The sequence below is a fragment of the Ochotona curzoniae genome, unplaced genomic scaffold (assembly GCF_017591425.1).
Source record: "Ochotona curzoniae isolate NIBS_2020 unplaced genomic scaffold, NIBS_Ocur_1.0 patch4, whole genome shotgun sequence".
Taxonomy (NCBI): domain Eukaryota; kingdom Metazoa; phylum Chordata; class Mammalia; order Lagomorpha; family Ochotonidae; genus Ochotona; species Ochotona curzoniae.
In genome coordinates, this window is record NW_024466972.1 from 578,423 (window position 1) to 605,567 (window position 27,145).

The 27,145-nt window shown below is 42.1% G+C and overlaps 2 protein-coding genes across 3 annotated transcripts in view; one reads left to right on the top strand and one right to left on the bottom strand.

The window, feature by feature from the left end:
- Window positions 1-13,803, top strand: part of LOC121167600 (mitochondrial folate transporter/carrier) — a 25,519-nt gene extending 11,716 nt beyond the window's left edge. The window contains exons 7-8 of one of the 2 annotated variants that reach the window (XM_040997103.1): window positions 559-705; window positions 13,226-13,803. In XM_040997103.1, coding sequence (XP_040853037.1) covers window positions 559-694 — 136 coding nt within the window. In that variant the 3' untranslated portion in view covers window positions 695-705; window positions 13,226-13,803. Of the gene's footprint in view, window positions 1-558; window positions 1,666-13,225 lie in introns of those variants that run through there. The other variant, XM_040997102.1, reaches the window with a different exon arrangement.
- On the bottom strand, window positions 10,821-22,579 carry LOC121167603 (collagen triple helix repeat-containing protein 1). Its single transcript, XM_040997107.1, has 4 exons — window positions 22,445-22,579; window positions 17,604-17,825; window positions 14,496-14,712; window positions 10,821-11,216 (listed from the first exon to the last, which is right to left on the bottom strand). The coding sequence occupies exons 1-4, from the start codon at window positions 22,577-22,579 to the stop codon at window positions 11,074-11,076; spliced, it is 717 nt and encodes a 238-aa protein (XP_040853041.1). The 3' UTR covers window positions 10,821-11,073.
- Between the last annotated feature and the right edge of the window lie 4,566 nt (window positions 22,580-27,145).

Sequence of the window (27,145 nt, forward strand, 5' to 3'; positions counted from 1 at the left end):
CAAAATTGAGATACATAAAAGTATTTTGAAAACTAGTAAATCAGAATTTAGGTATACACTGAATGGCACTGCTTATAAAAAGATACATGCCTACCTTAGTACATTTGAGAAGGCGCTGGTACTGCATGTTTTGTAAGTACTTGTCCCTGTGTTTAGAAGAGAAACATGTTCTTCAACATGAAAATAGTTCAGCTGCTATAGAAAGGTAAGTAAATATCTCCACATTTCCCTTTAATTGTAAAAGACCAGGGCAGAATATTTAGAATAGTCAAATTGAATTCAATCCATGAAATATTCAAGTTTAATTTATCTTAAGTGACAGAATCCTACCATATCATGTATTGTAAACATTAACAAATAATTCTGTATGTTTAGATATGCTGTATTTAGTATTGTGTGACATTTATGAAAGCTGTACGACTTCCAATGACTGCTTTAGGTCAGTGAAAGCTTCTGCCTGTTCTTACCCTTAAAATAATTCAAAAAAGGCAATTAACGTTTGCATTTTCAAACTAGCATGTTAAGAAACTAAGCATAAATCACTTTTTCCCTGTAAAGGAAGGAAGGCATCGGTGGATTTTACAAAGGAATTGCTCCCAATTTGATCAGAGTGACTCCAGCCTGCTGTATTACCTTTGTGGTGTATGAAAATGTCTCACATTTTTTACTTGACCTTAGAGAAAAGAGGAAGTAACCTGGAAGAAGGTAATTCCAACATATCTGCCCAAGGCAGCAAAAAGCTCCTTGTATTTGGGATGTAAAACCCAAAAGAATGCTGCATAGCAGCATGGCTCATAAACAAAATGGATCTGTAACCGTTAGAAGTCAAAGAAGTGAATCTCCACAATATTTCTCTGGTTTTTTGCCTTCGCTATTTGAATGGGACTTGCTATCTCTGCCTGAAATGACCACCATCAATACAAAGTTAAAACGGATACCAAGTGTAGAGTTTGATAAATGGATTAGTAAAATGTGCTGCTTTTTCTGAACTCATTTGCCTGGATTGGCTTTAAAACTGACTGTTGTGCAATAGCAAGAAAATGACTTCTAGTAAGTCATACATATCTCAAGGGAAAATTAAATTTTAAGGATTTACTTTACAAGGGGTGGACCAAATCTAGACCTTTCAGAATTGGGAAGTGTTAGGATAAAATTCTTTGCAACTGTGCTTTAATTTTAATTCAGTTGGAACATACTAGCTACATATATTTTAGAAGTTAAATACTTCTCTGAGAAATATCTGAGAGCTGTTGTCATTTCATAGCTGTTTTTTCCTCCCAGAGACTTTCATAATTTAAACTGTAATCCTGGATCCAGTTCTCTTTTTGATAGATGGTTTAGTATCTTTAAACTTAGAAAATTTAAACTTCTAGGACACAGCTTCATCAGCTAATATTAGCATATGTTACTAAATAATTTAATGGCGATGCTCAATAAATCATCTTTTACAGATGCTGGAATGTTTGGGATGTGTTTGTTAGACTGAATGCAAGTGAGAAATTTTTCACTTGGTTTTTGGATACACAGATCCAGGATCCCAAATAAATGATTAATCTACGCTGGTTGTTTAAAATCAGGTTGAAATCCACATTACATTAATGATCATAATTGAGTTTTGATATGTCTTGTTGATATCTACAGATATAAAGGCCTGACCTCAAAGAATGCCAGAGTAATTATTTCATTTTATTATAAACATCTCTGAGTGCTCTTGTTTACTCTCTATTTGTTGTAAATAAAATATTTGGTTTTTAAAGCCAAATTTAAATGGTTCCTTGAAAATGGGTCTATTTTTTTGTATTTTTGAAATGACATTGTTTTTAAAATAAAGGTAAAACGATAAGTGCCTAATTGTATTTACTATATCGTATACAATTATTAGGGATGTTTTATAAATTAAGTGTGATTTCTTTTAATACTCCCAGGTAATGCCTTAATTCATATAGCATCTTGGTATTTATTCACAAAGCAGATGAGCTACAGTGATATTTGGAACCATTGTTTGAATACCTCCTATTACCCCCCAATTTTTAATAAAACATAATTCTTGTCCTCAAAAAGCATACAAGATTATGTAGTAAATAAATATGCATGAAGTTACCCACAGCTCTAAATTAAGAATATACAATGAAAAAATTTCTACAAGCCCTGTAAGAGTTCTGACATAAACAATAACAATGAGAACATTCCTGCCCTCCTAATTTTCACTTTAGTGTAAGTTACAGAAAATCAAAAAATATATGCATAATAGACTATTGGTCTTTTTAAAAATTGAAGCTGTATTTATTTAAATGAAGGAGTGACAGATAAGAGATAAGAGAGCTTCCTTTTACTGCTTCACAAATGCATATAGCAGCTGGGCCTGGGTCAGGCCAAAGCCACAACTCGGGAAAACTATTTAAATAGTCCTCAGCTGGGTGGTAGGTACTCAAGGACTTGGGCCATCATCTGTAGCCTCCCAGAAGGTGGATGGGATACAGTTTTGGAACTTGATTGCAGGCAATCTGTTAAGCCCAAACAGTGGCTTAACATGCTATACCACAACACCTGCCTCAGTCTGCTTTCAGGTATTAAATACCATTAAAAAAAACTAGATTTGGACATCTTAGGATGATTAGAGACAGGGAAAGTCTATTTTAGGAGATAATAGAGGAAGCAAGCCACAATGAAATAGGAAACATTCAAAACAGACAGAATAGGAAGTACAGAAGGCCTTAAAACAGGATTAAACAGGGCTGTAAGGTGTGCCAAGAGAGAAGCTTGGAAGGCTGGACTGTCTGGTTTCAAGTCTCAGCTTTTCTGCTGTTTGAACTTAAGCAATCATTTCAACCTCTGTCTGAAGTTTCTTCATCTGTAAATAAATGAGGTACTCGGTACCAGCACCTCAGATTGGGATCCTTGGACAAGTGATTGAGGGATTGCTTTTAGGAGAAAATTTCAATAAAGCAAAAGAAATAGGATTAAGTCAGGTACAGAATTTCAAAAGCCTCAGCCTGACCCTACCAGCCACTGTGCAGAATGAATTAGCCCACAGAAGGCCTGCCCACAGAAGCATGTGGATGGGCCCTTAGATTCCCACATCAGGCAGTCTAGACGGCAGCAATGGGGAGGGATGCCAGGGTGCCTGTCCTTGGCCAAGAGGTGTTTTCCACATTAGGGTGGAATTGTGAGCTCTTTGAGGCCAACACTTTCAGTACCTGGACCATGGGTCTACCAGTCTTCTATAAGAAATCTGGGTTACCAAGAGTGCTTGTCACAAATGAGGATATTAAAGGCACATGGCTGGAGGATATTGACAGAATTAAGTGAATTAACCCAAATAAATAGTTTACCACCAGGGCTTGAGCCAGTAAACATTACTAGCAGCCAGACCTTGTCAAGCTTTACAATCTTAGGGGTGAAGTTTAACTTCATGAAAAATCAATCTGGTGATTGAATGGAGAATCAATCAGGATGCAAAGCAAGAGAAGCATGGATCCAAGTTAAGAAGTTTTTCAGGAGCTGATGGTAGTTTGTACACAGTTGATGCAGTCAAAGAGGGCAAAGAAAGCATATGTGGGCTCTCTGAAGCAGTAAGTTGTCAGTCAAGGTGGCAATGAAATAGAGATAGCTCAAAGATGGGCCAGAACTAGAGAACTCTCAGTATTTAGGTTTTACTGAGAAAAAGAGAAAAGAGGAGTGAGTGATTAAAACAGAGAGACATGGGTTACAGAGGAAGACCAATCAGATGAAAAGAGCAAATTCGAGAAAGAAGATGCTATCATTTGTGTCAATAATTCAGTAGGGCGAAGATTGATGCCTCCGATCACTTTGACCACATTCAAATTATAAAGGCTGAAGACAGATTGCAGGCAACTCAGCGGGTGGGGCAACCTACAGGGATTCATTTCACTAAGGGTTCTTCTTTCTTATATTTTGGAGGTCAATAGAAAATGGTCACAAACTTTAGCTTGGAAAAAGCTCTCTGAGCCTAAGGAAGAATGGATGAAATTGGCTAAGAGAAAACCAGCAGATTACTAAAATGAGAACTAGAAAGAAATGAGGAAAAGACTTGTGCAGACCAAAAGCAAACAAACTTGTCTGGAACTCTGCACCTGAGCATGTGATCTAATGATGGATGCCAAACTTTGAAAAGAAAGCTGTATTACATTACGTTGGGCTTTTGTGGCCCATCGGTATTTAAAAAGGCATGTTTTTTAAACACCACACTAAAAGAAACATCAGCTTTAAGAAGTATACTTTAATTCATGAGTCATCAGTTAGGAATTCTGTTTTGAAGGTGCATACATTATTCAATATAAAACCTTCCAAATAAAGTATGCACTATTGCCACTTTCACAACAAAGCGTCTTTTACAATTACAAGCTAATGCAAGATAATTACTTCACCTCTATGCCTGTCTGCTACAAATGTGTTAAGTAACATGCAGAAAATATATAAAGTTTTAAGATACTTTCTAAAGGAATAAATAGGAACTGACTCTGAAGTACCTGTAACAATGCTGTTCTTATGAGAAGCATAAAGAAAGATAATTGAGCAGAAGACAGAAAAATAGCAAAAGTTTCTTGTGGAAGGCTCAGACACAGAAAAGTTGGATAATTTGGAAATTCTTCCTATTACATTTTTTTTCCAAGTCTGTCAGGTACACTTTATTAGGCCATTTTTCTAGATAAGGAAAACAAAGAGAAAGGTCAGATAACTGCCAAAATCAGACATCTAGTAGCTGCAGTTTAACTTCAACATTTTTGAGGTTTCAACCTCTATAAATCTTTTCTTTTTTCATTTTTTATTATTATCATTTCATTTTACAGTTCCATAGGACCTGGGATTCCAATTAACCGCCCCCCCCCCGGTCCCCTCTTCCCCACTGAGTTCCCCCATATTATTACAATTGTATAGGTCTTCATAAGCAGTCATAAGCCCATCATTGTAGGTATAGACAATGGCAGAGAATCCAGCATCCTATTGTCAAGATGTATTTAACATTTCATTGGGAGTCCATCTTTGATCTGGAAGTAGAGATGCATACTGCATTTTATCCTCACATCTGGATATGATAGTCTATATTACACAGTTACTTTACATCCCCTTAAGTAAAAAGCTACCTAACAAAAAAGGAAAGAAAAGCAGCAAAACAAAATCAACAACAGAAAAAAATAGAAATTTACAATGCCATGAAGTTAAATAACATGCTACTGAATGACTAACATGTCGCTGAAGAAATGAAAAAGAAAATCAAGAACCTTCTTGAAGAAAATGATGCTGCTGTGTGATCTATGAGTCAGTAAAGAATTTAATGAGGAAAAAAGTGTTTTGAAGAAATGAAAGTAAAAACAAAGGCATCGAAATCCATGAGATATAATTTCCACTGATCTTTTTTGGTAAGATGTGTCTCCTGTAGGCAACAAACAGATGGGTTTTGTTTTTTTAATCCAGTCTACTAATCTATGAAGTTTGATTGATGAGTTTAAGTCATTTACATTCAGGGTTAATATAAATAGGTGGTAATTTGGTCCTGTCATTTTAGCAATGGGTTGTTCATTGATTTAGTCTTCTGTTATTTTACTGGGATGTTCTTCACATTTGCCTTTGGTTTTGGTATGTGCTATTCCTTTTCTCTGTCAAGAGAACATCTTTAAGTATCATTAGATGGGCAAGTTTGGAAGAGGCGTATTTTAAGTTTTCTTTACTGTGGAAGAATTTTATTTCATTTTCAAAGAAAAAGGAAAGCTTCACTGGATATGTTATTCTGGGCTGACAATGTTTTGCTTTTAGAATCTATAATATGTCATTCCATTCACATCTGACCCATCGAGTTTCCTGTGAGAGGTCTCCTGTGAATTTAATTGCCATTCCTGTATAGAAAATTTGATTTTTTTCACATGGCATTTAAGGATCTTATGGTCGGTTGAAGAGAGCTTGATTATCATGTGTTGTGAAAATCACTTTTGTTCAACCCTGATGGGAGTTCTGTGCCTCTCCTGCATGTTGTTTTTCAATTCTTTGTCCAGATTAGGGAAATTTTCCTTTACTATTATTTCATTAAATACATTTTTAAATCCAGCTTCTCTTTCTGCACCTTTTGGAACTCCAATAACTCTTATATTTTGCCTTTTAGTAGTGTCTCTTATTTCTCGAATACCTTTTTTTTAGCTTGACCCAGTTCTGCTTTGAACTTCTTGTTTTCTCCTGGTGACAAGAAATATCTTCCAATTCTGAGATTTTTTTCTGCTTCCTTCATTCCATTGAGACATCCACTGAATTTTTAATTTGTTCTATTGCATCCTTCATTTCCAATAATTTGACTTGATTTTGTTTCAGTGTTGCTATCTTATATGTGACATATTGCTTAAATCCCTGCATGTGCTTCTCACTGCTAAGAAGAAACTTTATAACAAGTGTTTTGAATTCTGTATCCCCCATTTTCTTGATGTCTTCCTCAGTTAACTCTGAGGTTGGCAAAGATTTGCTCCTTTGCAGAGGAGTCTTCAGTAATATTCATTGTGCCTCTGTCTTTTGCTCTTGGTCATTGTACTTCTGGTTAGCAGATTCTTCTCCTTAGGGCAGGTTTCTAAGCTGTGTCACCCACAAGTCTGCAATTTGATTTTACTTATTGTGGTTGGTACATGGTTCTTTGTTTGCAGTCACTTGTGCCACTCCCTCCAGTGAGTTTCAGATCTGGGCTCTTATGTTAGACTTTCACCATGGTCTCCGTAGTGCCAGCTCCTGGCTCAGCACTCTCCACCTCCTGTGATCTCATGCTAAGGCTGCAATGTTGTCTGTACCTTTCTCCCACTTCCGGTTTGAGCAGTTCCCAGGATTAGGGAAACACCATGTGTCCTAAATAGCTAGGCTGTTGGTGCTGATCTTCCTGAAACCTGTTGACCATTAGGTCTGAGGGCCACACAGACCTATTTTGACCTGTAGGATGCCAAAGTTGGTATTATTTTCCCTGTGGGACCAGTGCAATGCACTGAGTTCAGTGAGTTTACTCCCAGCTCATTGCATAAACAGTTCACTGTTGTCCCTGCAGTGTCAAATCCTTTTTGAGACTGTACAAAATGGCACCTGATGTGATACTCGTTGAGTTCTTGATCTGCTTGTTGTTAGGTCTGGGGGCTACGTGGACCTATTTTGGGTGGAAACTGTAGGATACCACGTCATTGCAAATCACTGAGTCAGAAACAAGTTCACTCCCAGCTTAGTACATGCACAGTCCTTTTTCTCCCTACACAAAATGGCACCCGATTTGGCTCTGCTACGGGTCTGAGCTGTGAAATCCACCCTGTTTACACTGCTGGTTTGGGACCTGCTGTTCTGTCTGCTCCTGGTCAAATCAAATAAACCAGCAGGACGGGCTGTTCTTTCACTGAGTTCACCTCTTGACCTCCCAGTGAACTCCCCTTCCCACCTGGGTGCTGGTGGAATTCAGATCTTTGCTGGCTGAATGCCGCTGGGGGTATCTGGTCACTACAACACCACACCATTGTCTCCACTGCTTTCCTGTGTCCATTAGTCTCCAGGTGTCCCTCTGCTGTCAATCTGTCTTCTCCTATTTCCTGGAATGTGCCCTCTGCTTTATCCTGGCTAATGTTTCTTCTCCATCTATTTAAGCATGTCCTTACCCTATTCTGCCATCTTGATTTTCCCTATAATGTTTTATGATATCAAATGTGACAGGTTTATGTTAGTTATGTCATTGTCTCCTCAAGGCAAGGAAGTTATAAAACCAGTTTACACTCAGCATGTCAAAAGGAAAAGCAGCAAACTGCTTTTGATGGTTCACACTCATATCTTATCTAAGACACAGACAAGCAGTAGAGGGAATGGAATATTATTTTAATAGTGGTGAGGCTAATATTAATTCCCAGTGCCGTGACTTAGCAGCTAAAGTTGTCGCCCTAAAGGCGCCAGGATCCCATATGGGCGCTGGTTCTAATCCCGGCAGCTCCACTTCCCATCCAGCTCACTGCTTGTGGCCTGGGAAAGCAGTCAGTAGAGGACGGCCCAAAGCCTTGGGACCCTGCACCTGTATGGGAGACCTGGAGGAAGTTCCTGACTCCTGGCTTTGGATTAGCGCAGCACCGGCCATTGTAGTCACTTAGGGAGTGAATCATTGGACAGAAGATCTTCTCTCTGTATATCTGACTTTGTAATAAAAACAAATAAATCTTTAAAAAATATATTAAGTCCCAGATCACACAGATATTTTGATCCAGCCACAGATAACACTGTTTAGGACCTGCCCTTGCAAAATTTAAAGCAAGGAGGAATTGGGCAAAATGGTTCTGTGTAAGGAGCTTATGACCAAGGAAAAAGTGCTGTTCATGCTCACTTCCTGTCCTAAACTGCCTGCTGTGGTTTCAGTGTCCCCACCAAACTTATGCTGCAGTGCCGTACTGTGGTGAGACGGTAAGAGGACAGAACCTTCAGTCTGACTGCGGTAGTTTATTCAAGTAAAATAAGACCATAGAGCTGTATGCTCATCCAGTGAGTCTGGCTTCATGAGAAGAGGCCCTGTATGATGTCGTCTACCCCCCGGACCAGCACAGTTTCCACCAGCAAGAAGGATCTCATCAACCATCACATCTTACGGTCTTCAGAATCATGAGCCAAATAAACCTGCTTTTCTTGTAAACTCAGTGATATTCGACTACAGCAGAAAATGAACAAGGATATCAATCAGGTAACTACCTTTCCATCAATTTAGGTCCAAACAGGAGGAAGAACACAACAGTGAACTAAGTGGGTGAAGCTTGAAGAATTTTTACATTATGTACAGTATTATGAATATGTTAACAAAGCTCTAAGTAAGTACCTTATGGCTGAGAGAAGGTAACCAAGGAAAGACAAACTTGGAAGAGGGCACACTGCAGTTTGGTTGCAGATCCCAGCCTAATTCTCAGACCTTCCCAGCACAGCTACATCAACAGCTTCCCTGGATCACCAGCCGGGTGGCCTCTAGGGGGATGATCAGCTTTCCTAATAGCATTAGCCAATCCCTCTAGTAGATCTCTTCATCTAACCATCACTTATTCATACCACCTATCTAATTTCTTGGTTCCATAGAGAATAGAGAATTATTGACTAATACTTCTACCATTTATATTGGGTCATAGGAAAAACAAAGGGTCGCCAAAATTTCACAAAGAAAGCATATTTGGAAAAGATATGCATAAATTTTAAGTTTTGTGCCAATGTAAACATATTTTATTTCCAGTTTCCAAGAACTTTTAAAGATAAACTTCTGTAGTGCTTTGTCTTCCAAAGTATGTACCACATCCCATAAAACAGAATCCCATTCTATCAGGAACTTGTCTCCTGATTTGATAATGAATCTTTAATAAAGCCATTTCTTTCACCACTGCCAGGTTTGGGGGTGTCTGGTGAGATCAGTTAGCTCCAGAGTGGGCTCCTTTGTTGCAGTTTCTCTTTATTTGGTGCAGTGTCTTGATCAGCAGCAATGCTGTGCAGAAAGCATTTGGTGAATCTACAAATGTTAGTGCTAACAGAAGTATTGTGAGCAGAGAAGGTAAATCTATATGAAAATATATGTAGATTTCACGGAGGACACATCTCTGCCCCACATGGTGGGAAAGGTCTGATGGAACCAGCCTGTCACTAGGGCAAGTTGCCTTATTAAGGACTCAGTGTTGGTCTCTCGTTGGTCTCTCCTGCTGGCAAATCAAGTACGCAGTAGTAAGGCTAACCAGGTTACCCTGGATAAAGGAAATTCCACCTTGTTCACTCTACATACATGGCCTCCATTCCTACCACTGGGCCACTTTATTTACAGGTCCACTGAAGAACTTGCTCTACCAATATGGTATTTTTTTTCTCATGCTTACATCCTCTGCAGTAGATGGTCATACCACTCAAGTAGTGTGCTGGTGACCATTAGAATGAAAGAGGACACATTTGAAAAATGTCTGAAGAGAATCAAAGGGACTTCTAAGCGAATATAGAGGAGAATCAGATGTCAAAAGTTTCAGTTTTGAAATACTGGAAAACAAGTAATAGGGAAGGCAGGAGATCTGGGTACCAGAGGGTGGCTTTGAACATGCCTAGTTTGCATTAACAGTGGGACAGCCTAGCAGAGCCACCCAGTATGCAGCTGGAAGTGAACATCTGGAGGAAACTGGGGATGGAGGTGATATTTGCAATTTCTTCAGCATAGAAATGAGAGGGCCATGAGAAGAGATCTAATTGCAAAGAAAGTTAAGTCAGAGACAAGAGAGAGAAGAAAGAAAAGTGCAAATTAAGGCAATAGAAGTAAAATAATTCAAAAAGAGTGAAGTATGAGTTAAGTCAATGTAGAGTTTCGTAAAGGAAGAAAGAATCAACTCTATTAAAATTTACTTAACTTTCATCAGTCTTCCACCTACACTGTCATGGATTCCTTCTGATCCTGCAGTGGGAAGGGATCCCTGTTCAGCTCAACCACACCACTCTTGAGACACTCATCTTTGATTTATTGCTGTTTTTATATCTGATCTTCTTTTCTAAATGACAAGCAATCAGGTCTTTTCACCTTTTGTTCTACAAAAATTCTTAAAGTGCTGATGTATTTCCTGACACATAAATACCTTTTTGTCCTTGTATCCCTTAAAATAAACCATATTATACACATGTAAGAAATAATATGATGGTTAAATGGGTGATTTATACAACCTTTCAGATCCAAAGTACCAAAACTCCAATGTTAGTGATAATTAGCTTAAAGATAATAAAGTCATTTGAAATAAATTTTATTTGGCACACGTAAAATAAGTTCTAAACATTTACAACTTATACAAAGACTTTTTATATTTTTAAAAATGTTATAAAAACACTAAGAATAGGAAAAACTAGAGATCACAATGACATTGCAAATCATAGGCTCAGGGAATGAGAATAAGAGGAAAGCATTCTAATCAACTAAAATAATCCCCAAACCACTTTTTATTGAAATAAAATGAATAGTTCTAAATTTTAAAAAAGTGTGAAATCACACTTTGGTCTATGGTTTTCTTCCTTCAGATGTATATGCCACTTAAGGATATAATAAGAGGTAGGGAATGAACTTTTAAAGGTTTATTTTGGTAATTCTTCAATAATGATGCGAGACACTGAGTTCCATCCAGTAGAAGCATCTCCTTTCGGGTAATCTGAACAAGTACCAACCCAGATAGCAACATCCACCAATCCAGCACCAATTCCTTCACAGAGTCCTTCCACTGCAAAACAGAGGTCAAAGTTTAGATTTCCTACAGCTGTTCTTTCTAAAGAGTTAGCAAATCTTACTACTTTAGAAAGCTAGATCATAGTTGTTTCCAAGAAAGACTAATTTTAAAACATCTAATACTCTATAAAGGTTCTTATTAAGATTCTTTTTGTCTTGGTATACAAATGTTTTTAAAAAGATACATATTTGGACATTCTGCAGCATATGCTAAAAAGCCAGCTTCCTTACATGTGTCAACCACAAAACAAGAATTTCTTTAACTATAAGTAGCCTAAAACACACACATACTCTCTCATACACACACACATACATACACACTGTATTTGACTAAGCAGAGGAAGCCTACATTTTCTAAAAGCCCAAATTTTTATTTGATATACAAGTCCATTTTTAGGAAAGCTCTTTCCAATACACACTGGGCTTTAAATTCAAGACTAACATACAACCTATATCCTACCAAGACTCTTCTCCTACAATATTAAATAAATAATTCCTCCAGTGTCAGTTTTAACAAGCATAAAACAGGGTACTCTGGATGTCTATGTAAAAGAGAAAAAAGAATTGTAGAGTGTCTGCGGTTATGATGAATCCTGACACTTGAGTAGTAGGGTGGATGACTTCAGGTGACTGCCAAGATTTCTTACTTGGTTGAGGTTAGTGTATTCAGCAGAGCTGTGGGTCTGCAGGTCTGAAACAACCTGCTTTTGTCAGCTCTTGCTCATCCATAAATCTAGGGCAAGTCTCTCAGAACCCAGGGGTCTGGCTCTGGATCAGGTCTCTTCCAAAGCTGGGAGAACTAAGCAGCAGGCTCACAGCTCCAATTTATCTGATATTCTCAGTGCAGTGTCAAGTGGCACCCACAGACTAGAAATTATTTCACTTCTCCCTAGGGACTCTGGGGATGGGTCAGGCGAGACTTTCTAATCTGCTCAAACCGTGGGTTGGGGATATGAGAGAGTGCGGCTGTGGTTCCTGCTGTCTTGAACAGTGATTCCATGGTCATGAGCAAGAAGCAGATTTATCTTCCATGTACATATTAACTCCTTAAACACCTGCTATAACCCAGGCTGGGACAGACCAAAGCCTGGAATTCCATCCAGGTCTCCCACATGAGTAACAGGGACTCAAGTACTTGAGCCATCAGCTGCTGCTTCTCAGGATACACATTAAAGGAATTCTGGAAAGTAGCTGGAACTCAAAGCAGGCCACTGATATGGAAGGCTGGTGTCGTGAGCAGTGACTTCTGCCCAGGTGCTGGCTTCTAATTTCTGGAAAATTTGCTAGGGCTGGATTTGTGACATAGCAGGTTAAGTCAACATTTGCAATGCCAGCATCTCACATCTGAATGTTGGTCAGAATGCCTGCTACTCTGCTTCATGTGCCTGAGAAGGCAGCAGATGATGGCTCAAGTGACCTCTGCCCCTCTACGTAGGAGACCTAGATGAAGTCCTTGGTTGCTGTCTTCAGCATAGCTCAGTGCTGGCCATTGCAGGAGTGTACCAGAGGGTGAAAGACTTCTATCTCTGTCTCTTTCTCTTCCTGTCCTTCTCTGTCACTCTGCCTTTCAAATAAATCAAGATAAATATGTAAAACACAATGTTTGATGTTCATTATCTGAAGCATATCCCCCGAGGAACCTGAATTTATCATTTCTTCTGGTTACCAATAAGAGGTCTCTTTCCTCGGTCATTTTTAAGTGCAGCAGTAGTAAGCAGTCCCTACAAGAAATGAGGGCAGTAGAAACAGCAATATGCATACTTTCTGATCCTGCCAGGAATGGCATCCCACCCCCACAGCAAGTCAAGAAAAATAACCAGCAAAGACTGATATTAGTTTCCCTATGAGGTGAGATGAATAGGTATTTGTTTCATTTTAAAACCGTTATATTCTTTGGCATTGTCTGAATCATAGGACAGAACAAAACAAACCAACATTCCCCACCCACCCCTAAGAGTTTAAGTGAACCATAACTTGATGGAATGTCTTTTCCTTTTTTCCTAGGCAGAAGCAGTGACTACAAGAACGATAAGGAAATTCTCCTTTATAAATTCAGCAGACATCCCCTCTTGCAAAGGACAAGCCAGGGCAACCAGTCAGTCCTCTGATCTGTGGAAACCAGTGGTTTGCAAGAGTGGCTGCACAACAGAATAATTGGAGCTTGTTCAAAGTTCCATGGCCTTGGCCACCCCGAGGTCCCCTGAAGCAGTGGTATCTAGGCAAAGATGTCTTTTTAAGATCCCCAAAGAAGCCTGATGTGTGGCCAAGGTTAAGAACTCCTTCTTTATGATATTACTGGCTGTTTTGCTATCTCATTGAACTTAGAAATTTTCAACCCTGAAACACACCAGAATCACCAGGAGATCTTTTGAAAAAGACAAATGCTGTGGCTGGCACAGTAGCTCAACTGACAACTCCTCCTTACAAGCACCAGCATCCTGCATGAGCACTGGTTTGAGTCCTGGCTGCTCCACATCCTATCCAGCTACCTGATTATGGTCTGGGGAAGCCATGGAGGATGAGCCAAAACCTTGAGAAACTGTACCCACATGGGAGACCCGGAAGAGGCTCCTGGCTCCTGGCTTCAGACTGGCTCAGCCCCAGCCAATGCAACCATTTGGGAGTGAATTAGCAGACAGAAGATCATTCTCTCGGTCTCTCCTCTCTGTAAATCTTCCTATCCAATAAAACTAAATAAGCCTTTAAAAAAATTCTGGCTCTAAACTGTAAAGATTTTGAGTCTGTTGGTGAGGGAAGAAATCCAGACATTTATATTAAAATGTGTGTATATACTTATATGTTTGCATAAACACATATTTATGTATTAATTTTATTTATTTGAGAGACAGAGAGCATGAGAGCAAAAGAAACCTTCTGTTCATTAGTTCACTCCCCACATGTCTGCAATGGCCAGGGCTGGGCCCTGGTAATGCAGGAAGCCAGGAACTAGTTTCAGATCTCCCAGATGAATAATAGGAACCCAACCATGTAAGCCATCACCAGAGCAGGAAACCAGTGTTGGAGAGCAGCTGGGACCTGAACCCAGGCACCCTGCTGCAAAGATGCTTGCATCTTAACCACTCTGCCAAATGCCAAATGCTTATTCCATTTAATTTTAGAAAGATGCATAAGTAACTCCGACTTGCAACCCAGAGTGGAGAATCACACACTGAAAACTTGCTTAACAGTAGGCTAATGACCCAATATGATATTAGGAGCCAAATAAGTTTTTGCAGAATTTGAAGCACATTTTGCAATGTTAATATGTACCTACCAGAAGAAGTCCGATGAATATTGATTGTTGAATTCATTTCAGGGCTTCCTTGATCCAAATAAATTATGGCTTCAATGGGAAGAGGTCCAGAACATTCAGCTCCATTGAATGTGAAATACCAGCGCTGACAGCATGCACTTCTGCACTTTAGACGGAGTGAGCCACTGAACAAGACTCGGAGAGCGCTGTTGGAACGCATCTTTGTAAATGTACACTCCTGTCACAGAAGCAGGAACAGAATTCAAGTCACATTTTCCATTTTAATTGAAAAGAGGTCTTGAAATTGCATTGTGAATCCTACAGAAGCATTCTTTCCTTAAACTCTATTTTTTCTTAAGATTTATTTCTGTTTTATTTGAAAGGCAGAGCTAGAGATAGAGAAGAAGAGACAGACCGAATCTTCCATCTGCTGGTTCGCTCTCCAAATGGCCACAATGGACAGAGCTGAATTGATCCCAAACAGGGAGCCCGGAACATCCTCCAGGTCTCCTATGTGGATGTAGGGACCCAAGGAGTTAAGCCATCTTCCACTGCTCTCCCAGTCCATAGCAGGAAGCTGAATGGAAACTGAAGCAACCAGGAATATAACTGGTATTCATGTGGGCTGCTGGTGCTGCAGACAGACGCATGGCTTGCTACACAGTGCCACTTCCAGACCTACAGTTTCTTGTTTGTTTTATGACACAGTTTCATAGACTCTAGGATTTCCCCAACCCCTCCAAAAAGCCCTCCCCCCCCATACTGAATTCCTCCATATTGTTACAGTAGTACAGTTCATATCCAGTCATGCTTTCCTTCATTGCGGGCATGGACCATACAGAGTTCAGCATCTCACTGTCCAGATAAATTCAACAGTTTCATTGGGAGACCATCCCTGGTCTGAAAGTAGAGCTGGCAGAATATCATCCCCTCCAGTGAAAAGCCACTACACAACTTCAACAACAATTTACAGCATCATGAAGTTAATTGACATGGTATTGAGTGACCAGTATGTTAGAAAATGCAAGTTCTTAACCACATCCTATGACTACTTCACTGACATTTCAATTTTAGTTTATACACAACCGGCTGCTATACACCTTAAAATGGTTATAGGGTACTATTCAGCTGTCTCGAGTCTATTTTCATTTTTATATTTAGCAGCTTATAGTATTCAAGCGTGATTTTTACTGAACTTTGTGAATTTTAGGATAGTCCAAACAGGCTTATAACTCAAACATGCCATATGTTAACAATTGAGGAACAGAACAGTTTTAGGAGGGGTGTGCAGAGAAATCTTCAATACCTTAGTGAGGAGTAACTAATCTTTGTGTCCTACCTAGTAAGGTATATGGGAGTCCAAGCTGACTGTTTCCTGTCTGTTCTAAGCTTTCCTTATTGGTCTCTGTCTATCTGATCTAATTTTTGGGAGGCTCTAGGGCACATACCTACCGTTTTTAAAAATGATTTTGAACATTTTAACACAATAGAAATATATTTATAGAGTGCCATATTTCCATACATGAATACATTGCACAATGTCCAGTCAGGGTAAATATTACCTATCTCCTCAAACAGGTATCATTTCTTTACTGCAAAAACATTCAAAAAATCTTTTTTTATTGTGGCTGTTGCTGTTGAGCTCCTTATGTTTTCTGGTTATTAATTCCTCGTGGGCTATGTAATTTGTACATATTTTGCTCACATTCTGCAGGTTGCCTCTTCACTTTGTGAATGAGTTCCCTCGCCAAGCAGAAGCTATTTGGTTTAATGAAATCCCACTTGTTCATTTTTGTTTTTGTTTCTTGTGCTTTTGCAGTCTGATTCCAAAGATCCTTGCCCATTGCAATGTCCCACAGTGTTTCTCACTGGATTCATTTTGAATGACACAGTCAGAGATTGGTCCAGTTTCATTGTTCCATGTTACAGACATCTCCCTTTCCCAGCACTGTTTGCTGAACAGACTGCCCTTTTCCAATGGCAAGCTCTTAGCACTTTTGGTCCCACTGTTTTTCACTTGCACAAAATTCCTGGACCCGTTCTGACTGCTACTGCAAGGAACATGAAAACATTAATCATTTGGAATCCATAACAATAACTGTTAGAATTCAGCCACTTTTGGTGAGCAGCTATAAATAGGATCTAAGAAATCCAGGCATTTAGATCACAAGGCAACATTTCAACAAAACGTTTTCTAAGAAAGAACAGGTCCCAATTAGCAAAACTGTGCAAGCTCTATGGAAATTCTATCCAATAAGAATCAAACCCCTTGGTTTACAGCATTATAATAGAGCAGAGAGAGCTGAAATGGAAGTAGGGATAATATACAAATTTTTTATCTTAAAACCTTAGAGATCCAGAAAACCATAGCATCTGTCATTTTTTCTAGTGGTGATAATAGCTAACATCATAGCCATCAAGTTGTGGATATGTGTATGTTTGTGAATAGCACTAACTTCTTGAACTCATTCTATTAACATCAAAAATTACTTTCAAAGAAAGCAGTCATCAAAGTGACTACATGATTCATCAGAATACAATGGCAGGTACAGGATTTTGAATTATCTTCTCCCCCATCTGCTTAATGTTGCAGAATAATTTAAACGGCCCCCTATAGTAACTTCCATCTGGTCCAGTTCCCTTAAATTCAGCAATTTTTCACTGAGCATGCCACCTGGAATAGGATGGGACCTAACAGACTTCCCACTTCTGGATAATTACTAGCATATGATTTCTTAGAAATTTCTCCTCACTTTTTTTTTGTGTCTGAAGCAAGGACAGAATTTCTTGGCCTAATACGACTCAGTTAACCTTAGGGTGAGACTGAAAAGTAGCTTATCATTCAACGTGAACAACTCTTCAGCTTTTTTGTTTGGCATTAAAAACTGGGGGTCAGTTATTTTAGGTAGTATGGTTGATATGATAGGGGAAGTTACTTGTCTTAGAAGTAATTTTATAAGCTGGACTAAAATATTCCCTTTTTAAATTAACATTGAAAGTTACTACATCATGTTGTACTCCTTGTTTTAAAGTTTTTTTGTTTAAAGGAGATTTCACGTCAAAATTAACACTCAAATAGGAAAACCTTTGTGTTTTGATTCACGATTAGAATAGTCAGACTTGACTTACGGCGATCTTCCCAAGGTCAATGCCGTAGTTCAGCGAATTCCAGGAACACTGCTTGTAGTTGGGGGTCCAGGACTCCTCGAAGCTCTCTCTCAAGCATTCCCCCTTTTCTCCTTTGAATCCATCCCGACCCGGGATCCCAGGGGTACCAGGAATGCCATTAGCTCCAGGGTTGCCATCTCGCCCAGGCACCCCTGCTGGCCCTTGCAAGCACATTCCATTGTACTGCAGAGAGACAAGGAGAAGAACTGTTAGCACCTGGATTCCAAGGCTCAGTACATTATAACTGCACTTTTTAGGTACCATTGGAGTTAGGAATCCCTTCAGACCCCAGTTACCCTTGTTCTAGATGCCTTGCTTTAAGGAACTCATTTCCAATTGGTTCTAAAATATTACAATTTCTTTCATGCATTTTAATTTATTATTTTTCAAATTTTTATTTATTTTTGCATTGGAAAGTCAGATTCACAGACAGAAGGACAGACAGAGAAAATTGTTCTGAGTGCTGATTTACTCCCCAAGTGGCTGCAATGGCCAGAGCTGAGCTGATCCAGAGCCAGGAGCCAGGAGCTTCTTCTGGGTCTCCTGTGTGGGCACAGGTTCCCAAGGCTTTGGGCCAGCCATTTACTACTTTCTCAGGCCACAAGCAAGGAGCTGGATGGGGAGTGGAGTAGCAGGACATGACACAGCACCCATATGGGATCCCGGTGCATGCAAGGGAAGGACTTTATCCATTAGAGTATCACGCTGGGCCCGCCTTCCTACATTCTTATTGCACAAACTTTGCACTCACATACAAATCCAAGAGGATAAAATGTTTTTATTTGCCTGTTCCTTTCTACAGTTCATTGTGACCATGATATATATAGGCACACATATATATTTATGTGTGTGTATGTATATATGTATATATTTGTTTTATCAGAAAGCTTTTTTAGAAGATTTTATTTATTTGAAAGCCAGAGTTAGAGTTCGGGAGAGATCCACTGGTTTACACTTCAATGGCTCGAGATAGATCAGATTGAAACCAGGAGCTCTAAGTACGTGACTGGCAGGGGCCTAAGGGCTTGGGTTATCTTCTGCTACTTTCTAAGGTGCATTCACAAGGAGCTGTATTGAAAATAGAGCAACTAAGACTCTCGTATGGGGTGCTAGGATGTCAAGTGGTGGTGCTTAACCTGCTGTGCCACAATAGCAGTCCCATGGGAAATATCTGATTTACAGCTTTCAGGCCTGGTACGATAGCATAGTGGTTAAGGTCCTTGCCCTGCACCCCTGGGATCCCATATTGGTGCCGGTTCCAATCCCGGCAGTTCCACTTCCCATCCAGCTCCCTGCCTATGGCCTGGGAAAGCAGTGGAGGACGGCCCAAAGCTTTGGGACCTTGCACCCGCGTGGAAGACCAGGAAGAAGCTCCTGGGAAAGAAGTTGAAGATCTGTCAGTTGATTCACTCCCCAAGTGGCTGTGATGGCTGGAATTGCACTGATCCCAAGCCAGGAGACAGGAGTCTCTTCCAGGTCTCCCACTTTCGTGCAGGATCCCAAATCTTTGGACTGTCCTCAGCTGCTTTCCCAGGCCACAAAAGCAGGGAGCTCGATGGGAAGCAGGATTAGAATCTGCTGGGATTAGAACCGGTGCCCATTTGGGATCCTGGTGCATGCAAGGCGAGAACTTTAGCCAGTAGGCCACTGTACCGGGCCCCACTATCATTCTTGTGATCACTCCAAGATCAATGTTGAGGCATTGCTTGGGCAAGTGTGTCTACTCCCATGACTGGAAATAAGAGGTTCTAGACCTGAAGAAGAGACAGTAGCAATCCCATCAGCTCGCATAATATACCATGAATGTAGGCCAATGCTGTTTGCTCAGCATAAAAGTGGTATTTTGAGTTCCAGCTATCTACTTCCTGGGCCTACCCAATAAGATTCATGTGGGAGAGAGAGAGAGAGACAGAGATAACTGCAGGACAGGATCCCCTATGGTGCCAGTTCAAGTCCTGGCTGTTCCACTTCTGATCTAGCTCCCTGCTAAGGCACCTAGGCAACGCAGCTGAAAATGGAATCACTGTCCCTGCACCCACATGGAAGACTTGGACGAAGCTCCTGGCTCCACTTCAGCCTGGCCCACTCTGACTGTTGCGGTCAGCTGGAGGGTGAACCAGAGGAAGGAGATCTCTCACCTCCATCTCTCCCTCTCTGTAACCTAAACTTTCAAATAAAAAAAAAAAATCTTATGGAGAAATAAAAGGAAGCTAGACTGGAAGCAGAGTCAGGATTCAGTTCCAGGCCTTCATGTATGGGATGTGTACAACCCAAGTGGCCACTTAAACAGCTAGCTATGCCACAGTGTCTGCCCCTAATCCTTGTTTTGATAATAATATCTTAATTACTTTGGACATTACCATTTCCTGATTCTAGGAAAAGGAATGATCCAAGAACTGTGAGAAAAGTATTTTAACTGCAAAGGTGTTTGAATAGGGCCAGCACTGTGGCATAAGGGATTTCCGTGCCATTGTGAAGCTAGCATCCCCTATGGAGGCCGATTCCAGTCCCAGCTGCTCTTCCCATCCAACTCCCTGCTAAAGTGCCTGAGAAAGCAGGGGAAGATGGCCCAGTGCTTGGGTCCCCGCACTCCCTTGGGAGACTTGGAAGAAGTTCCTGACTCCTGGCTCTGCCAGGCCCTTGGGACCATTTGGGAGGTGAACCAGGGGATGGAAGACTGCTCTCTCTGCCTCTCCCTCCATAATTCTGCCTTTCAAATACACGCATAAGGGCCCACACAACAGCTCACTTTGCAGCACCAGCATCCCATAGGGGCGCCAGTTCATGTTCTGGCTGGTTCACTTGTCATCCAACTCCCTGCTCATGGCCTAGGGAAGTAGTGGAGGATGGCCTAAGTCTTGGCCCCGGCACCCATGTGCAAGACCCAGAAGAAGCTCCTGGCTTCGGTTCAACTTAGCTCTGACCATTGCAGCCATTTGGGGAGTGAACAGCAGATGGAAGAACTTTCTCCCTGTCTCATCTTCTTTATAAATCTGCCTTTCTGATAAAAAAAAAAAAAGTCATTTGCTAAGAATACCTGATTTGTTTTTAAAAATTCTTTAAATATTTGAAGAAATGCTAATGCACAAAACACTTCCAACTAGTTGGTATATATTTTATGCTAGTTTTCATTTGAATAATGTCATTCACTAATGTTTGGATTGTCTTTCAATTTGGGGGGAAGGAATTGAGGGATCCTGAGAATGTTTATTCACCTTTTTATCTCAAAACCGTATTTCAGAGATGACACAGCTTTAGATTAGGCTCCACAGGTACTATGCCTTTCTTCTTCCACGTTAAAATGCTAACCCAACACATGTTCTGTGCCGCAATGAAAGTCTGTGAAATGGATTATTTCCATGTGAAGTTTCCGTTTTTCTTCCACACCCCTGTTTTTTTTTCCCTTGGCCACCAGGGGGCAGAGCGAGGCGGATGAAAGCAAGGCTTTGTCCAATACAAAGAAGTGGCTTTCTTAATGACCGTGTGGGCTGCTGTGTCAGCAAAACCGAGCGGAATCTACGGGACGCACCTGAGCGTGACTGCACAACAGCGTTTCTAAGCCGGGCCAGAGCTGTGGGCAACCGCGGGTGCTGTAAATCCTTGGGAGGGGACAAAAATTGCTAGTTCTATGGAGAAGAGGGGGTTATTTTGTGTATCATAACCACATATTCATAAAATGCAAACTGCACATGAACCACACTAACTTGGGACAGCTTTAACAATATAAACACTTAAAATAGAACTGTAACCCTGAACACATAGTCTGCTTTTGTAAAGTAAAATTATATAGCATATCAAAAGAGTGAATTTTTTTTCTTAATGCTTTGGAATCCAGCATAGAATAGCTGAAAGAGACCTTGGCTTGTTAGTTTAGATTAAGACCCCAGTTTAACAAAACTTGAAACACTGTCAAAATCATAAAGCCTATCTCCTCCCCTGTCTTCTGTCCACTTTATTTGTCCATTTTATTTGTCTACAGACTTACATTTTGGGGTTTACAGTGTGCCAGGGATGCTGACGCCGGGAAGGGTTTGAGATGCCCTCCACTGCGTCTGCTGACTTTTAAAGGAAAAGTTTTAAGATAATAGACCCTTCCCCAGATTGGTCCTTCAGAAAGCCTGAAAGCTATATGCTGGCTCTGAAACTCTACTTTGCTAAAGCCCCCACTGTTCCTACCTGGTGGCTGCAGGCTGAAGACTCAGGGGTCTGCAAGAACTGACAGAATTAACGCAGTAAGTCCTTGGACTGTTGGGGACTCTTCACTTCCCCTCCCGACCTTTAACCCCCTCTCTGAACCATCCCTGGCCCCTGTGCGGTTGGCTGTCCAACCACGCAAATTGCAGCTCAGTTTACTCTGATGATCTAGAGTGACTAAAAGTTACAAAGGATTGGACCAATGCACTGTGAGGGCAGACACGGCCACCGGCCCCAACAAAGGACACGTTGCATGGCTCGGACCCAGGTCCAGACCAGCAGCCATCCGGAGTCTTCCTCAGGTCCCTCTCCATTCTTTCCCGAGGGGGCGCACAAGTGAGGCCAGACAGGGTTGGACGCCACCCTGTACCTGGCCTGTTCCATCGACCCCTGTCCCATCCACACTTCGCAACAACCCCCTCAATCTAGGTCTCCCTCCTAGTACCCGGATCCACGTCCCGCACACACTCCAAGTCCTGTGTTGCAGACACAGACCAAGGTAGGGGGCGGGGGACACCTAGGGCGGCCCCGACGTGCGCCCCTTGCCGTGAACGGCCACCCTCTACCACTGGCGCAGGGGTCTCTCCGCCCGGCTGCCGCGGACTCACCACGTCCACCACCTCTCTCTGGCGGAGCAGCGCCTTCTGCTTCGCCTTGGGGATGTCGGAGGCGCTGCCCTGAGCCAGCAGCTGCAGCAGCAGGAGCGGCAGCAGGCGCAGCCACAGGCGGCTCTTGGGGCGCATGGCGCGGCGGCGGCGGAGACTCTGGAACGGTCCGGGCTCAGCGTGTAGCCCCGCCGCGCTGCGAGGCCGCCGCAGGCTGCATCAATGCGCCTTTCACCCGCCCGCCCCCTTTGCTCGGCCGGAGTTTCCAGCCCGTCATAGGCCGGAGCCCCCATCCCGAGCCCGACCCGGGGCGGGCCGAAAGCGGGGCCCGCCCCCCTCCAGCCGCAGCCACTGTGCCCGTGGGGACCCTTGCGATGGACCACGAACCCTGCGAGTCCGCGACGCGGGCCGTGGGCAGGAGCCCTCTGGAGACCTGACTCCGGTCTCCAGAGATGTTGCCTCCTCCATACAATAGAAACACAACATATAAAAAGCTTCCATAAACAGCAACAACCCCCCCCCCAAGGGTCTTTGATCCCTGGCCAGCTTTTAGGGGTTAAATGACATTGGGGGATGGAAGTGGGTAAAGAGAGAAGAATCTTAGGTACCGTCAAGCTCAAGGACTCTGCCAAGGCTTGCACACACACCACACGCATCCCCCGTGTTCTGGGCAGGCCTGGGTGATAGTTTGGGCTGTGGAGATGAGTAAATTCAGACCCAGGGAAGTTAACTGGCACATGGTGGTAGCTGTTCCCTTGTGAATGTTCACTCTTGACCTTCTGTTGACACAATCTCTTTTCCTAACTGCCTCTGTCTTTCTGCATCTTTCTTTTGTCCATCCTGGAAGAAAGCTGCCCCCGGGGTCCAGGTGACCCACCAGGTGGAAAGAGGCGCCCCTGTGAACGCCACAGGCTCCTTGCCGACCCTGTAGCTACAGGGGAAGCTGCTGCAGAAGTCCTCTTCAGCTCGCGGGGTCTCCAGAGTTACCGCGGCCACATCCGATGGGTATTCAGAGAAGTACAACCGTCCGGCAGTTGAAGGAAGGCTCATTCTTGGGCAAGTACTAGCCACACGTGAACTTAAATATCCTGGTTTGTCAAAAACCCAAGTGAGTTCTAAAGCCAGGACTGGCTTGGTGATTTACCGTGCAAAAGAACACAAATGACTTTGTCTATAAAGAATGTCTACTCCTTGTCAACAGACCGTGCTAAGTGCCTGGCCCTGTGTGACTGCGCAGGGCACTGGCCTGTTACACCAGCCTGTATGAAAACCTCCATGTCACAGCAGTCTAGGTGCTGCGATGGGTAGGAGGGGACCCTTCAATTCCGATTCCCACTGCTGCCAGCACACAGTGGCTTTCAGGTAGTCTCTATGTAAATCAGGGGTCCACATGGCATTTCAACAAAGACCCCACCTGACATGAACATCTGGATACTTTCAAGCTATACATCCACAGAAGTAATCACGTGACCGTGGTTAGATGGATACACCAGATCTGTGTAATGAGGTAGAAGTGCTTTACAGCACATAGAAGGCTTTCACAAACCCCACCTCCCAAGACCTGGGGGATTGGTCCCAGAGCACTCCCCACAGGCTCTCAGGGTTGGCAGTAATTTTAGAAATAGCCTAAGCCGACATACAGGTTTTTATGATTAAAGCATGTGAGTAAGGCAACTTAGAAACTTCCCCCAAAATCGCATAGCAAATGTCATAACAATGTTAAACTGAGGTTGAATTTTTAGGTACAACATTTTATAACACTCCCTCGGAGTGTTCTAGCCTTCCACAGCCTTGCTAGTGGAAACTGAGGGAAGGACAGATATGAAAGGCAAGCAAGTTCCTCTGGGGTCAGATGTCATACAGGCAGCAGATCCAGGTGAAAGGGCCCCCCGTGAGAAGGTAGAACCACACACTGAAAGATGGGTCAGCAAGCTTCCCGTAGGAGGATGCTGGCTATGCTGTATCAGAAAATCTGCTCCTTTAAGTGACTCCATGTCATTTTGAGCCCTGATTTTGCTCTTTAGAACCACGCATAGCAGGTACACTCACTTCTTCCCTTGGCAATCTTCTGTTTGAAAGCAGCGCAGTACACCACACCACACCACACCACACCACACCATACCACACCACACCACACCACACCACACCACACCACACCACACCACACCACATTACAGAATAGTTGTGAAATTTGTAATCACGAGACCTTAGTTTGAAGGTTATAACCACTACTCATTTGACTACAGTTCATTGATTTGTTTTTTTAAAAAAATATTGTTGAGGTCTTACTATGGGCTTAGCTTTGTTCAAGGCAGTAGAAATTTTTAAGGAATTTTAAGAAATTTTAATTTCTTTTAAATGTATTTGAAAGGCAGAGACAGAGAGACCTTGCATTTGATGGTTCATTACTCAGATGCTGACAAAAGCTGGGAATAGTCTAAACTGAAACCAGGACACAGGAGTTCATTTGGACATCCCTGTGGGAGCCAGGAACCTACCTGCTCCAGGCATTGTCTGCCACCTTCCTAGGGAGCCTCTTAGCAAAAAGCTGGATGGGAAGTAGAGCCAGGACAGGATCCAGGCACTCCATGGGATGCAAAGAATCACCTGCAGCAGAAAAGCAGAGTCACATCCTGGCTTTCCCCTGTCCCCACCTTCTCACCCATGATGACCACACCCAGCTGCAGGTGCTTGGGCAGCAGCCCGTCTGAGCCACAGCAGGGGAAGCACAAAGCAAGGATTTGAGAGCAAATAGCACCCATGAGTCCTCAAGGGGGTATCGAATCCCTCCCTCTACTGGCAAAGGGTTCATGTGTGCAGTCAGCTCTAAGTTCTAATTATGTAGCAACTTCTTCCATCAATGTCCACACTCATTTATTTCTAAATGCCTAGGCTACTCGATTATTCAGATTGATATTAAACAGTTAGCCCAGACCAAGTGCGGTGGCCTAGTGGCTAAAGTCCTCACCTTGCATGCACCTAGGGTCCCATATGGGTGCCGGATTCTGTCCTGGTTGCCCCACTTCCATTCCAGCTCCCTGCTTGTGGCCAGGGAAAGCAATAGTGACTGGCCCAAAGTCTTGGGACTCTGCACCCATATGGGAGACCCGGAAGAGGTTGCTGGTTCCTGGCTTCAGATCAGCTCAGCTCCTGCCATTGTGGCCACTTGGGCAGTGAATTAGCAGATGGAAGATCTTTGTCTCTCCTCTGTGTAAATCTCCTTTCCGATAAAAATAAATAAATCTTAAAAAGTTAGCACATCCACACCCTATACTGACAAATGTTAAGTTTAGAGTATCCTCACAAGCTTATGCATAGTTAGAATTTTTATGGTCTTGAGAGAACACAAGTTGGCAGAAAATTATAGAACTGAAATCAGAGATGAAAGATGACCTAAAGCCCCTGACCTGTGATTATGGAGGGACATTCTACATGCAGTTTCTTATTTCTGCCTATTTCTATAACTGGAAGTTGATCTCCTCTGCAGGCCTGAGGGTAAATGCCGGTCACTTAAACCTGGAAGAGGGACATTTCATTTATTTTGAGTCATAGCCTGCTACATGCTTTCATATGCTTTCAACTTGGGTAGTCTTTCATTTCCTGTCAAATTTCTTCCTTTTTATTAAGTTACCCAAAGCTGCACACTCTCTTCTCATTGTGCCCCATGTACAGAGGTCTTAAAATAACTGTCCGCAGAACAGACTCTGCATTGTAAGGTCTGCTCAGAAAATTGCTCACTGTGGAGATCTGTGTTTGAAAATGATCAAGAGTAAAGGCGTTTCTAGGCAGGTCAGCTGACACTTTGCTGCTTGTGTCTTTCAAGGTACAAAGAGCTGCCTGTTTCTGTGATAAAAGAAAGCCAAAGTCAGCAAGCCCTTTGGAACTGCACCTCAAATGTTTAGGATCACAAAATAAATCAATTTCTCCAATTTCACTCCACAAATATCCGTCTCCATCAGCTAAGCCTTGGTTGCCTGCTCTTCTTCCTCCGGCCCTCTTCACTGTTGTGGTTGTATTGGTTTTGTTGTCATTGGAAATTGAAACAAGCCAATTATATTAAACTCTTCCATTGTGTCTCTAGGTTTTGGGAAAATGACAAAACGAACTGAATATAGGATCTTCTCTCTCTGTCTCTCTCTCAAAAATAAATAAATAAATAAAGACATGTAACGACAAAATGCAAGCTTACTGGTGACAGGAGAGAGAAAAATCAAAGGGCTTGGATATAAAACAAGAAACAGGTAACTGCAAAAAAAGTGTTAATGGAGTAATTGTCAATTATGGCACAGAAGTTACTGGTCATAACATTTGCCACCTACTTTGAAGAAAATTAAGTTTAGGCAAACTCCCTTCTGATATTTCTTACCATGATTAAAAAAAAAAATTGTCGTCAGATAGTTTAATAGAATTGTCATAATGATCAGAAACACCCTCTTAACAACTCTTCCTCTTACCAGCTAGACCAGTGCTTTGTGATTTTATGGACATTGCTAATTCCCTGAATCATCTGTGGATTTCATTAAAAAAAATCATGCTTCAGAAGTGATAGGTGGCTCAAAGCTGGAGCGGTAGCTGATGCAATGCTGGGGCCACTTGCACTAATGACAGTGCTGCTGGAGCGGTGCGCTTTAAGAGTAAAAGCAGCCGCTGCATCAAGGGAATGCTTCAGGGTAGAGTGAAATGATTGTGAAGAATGGAAACCAC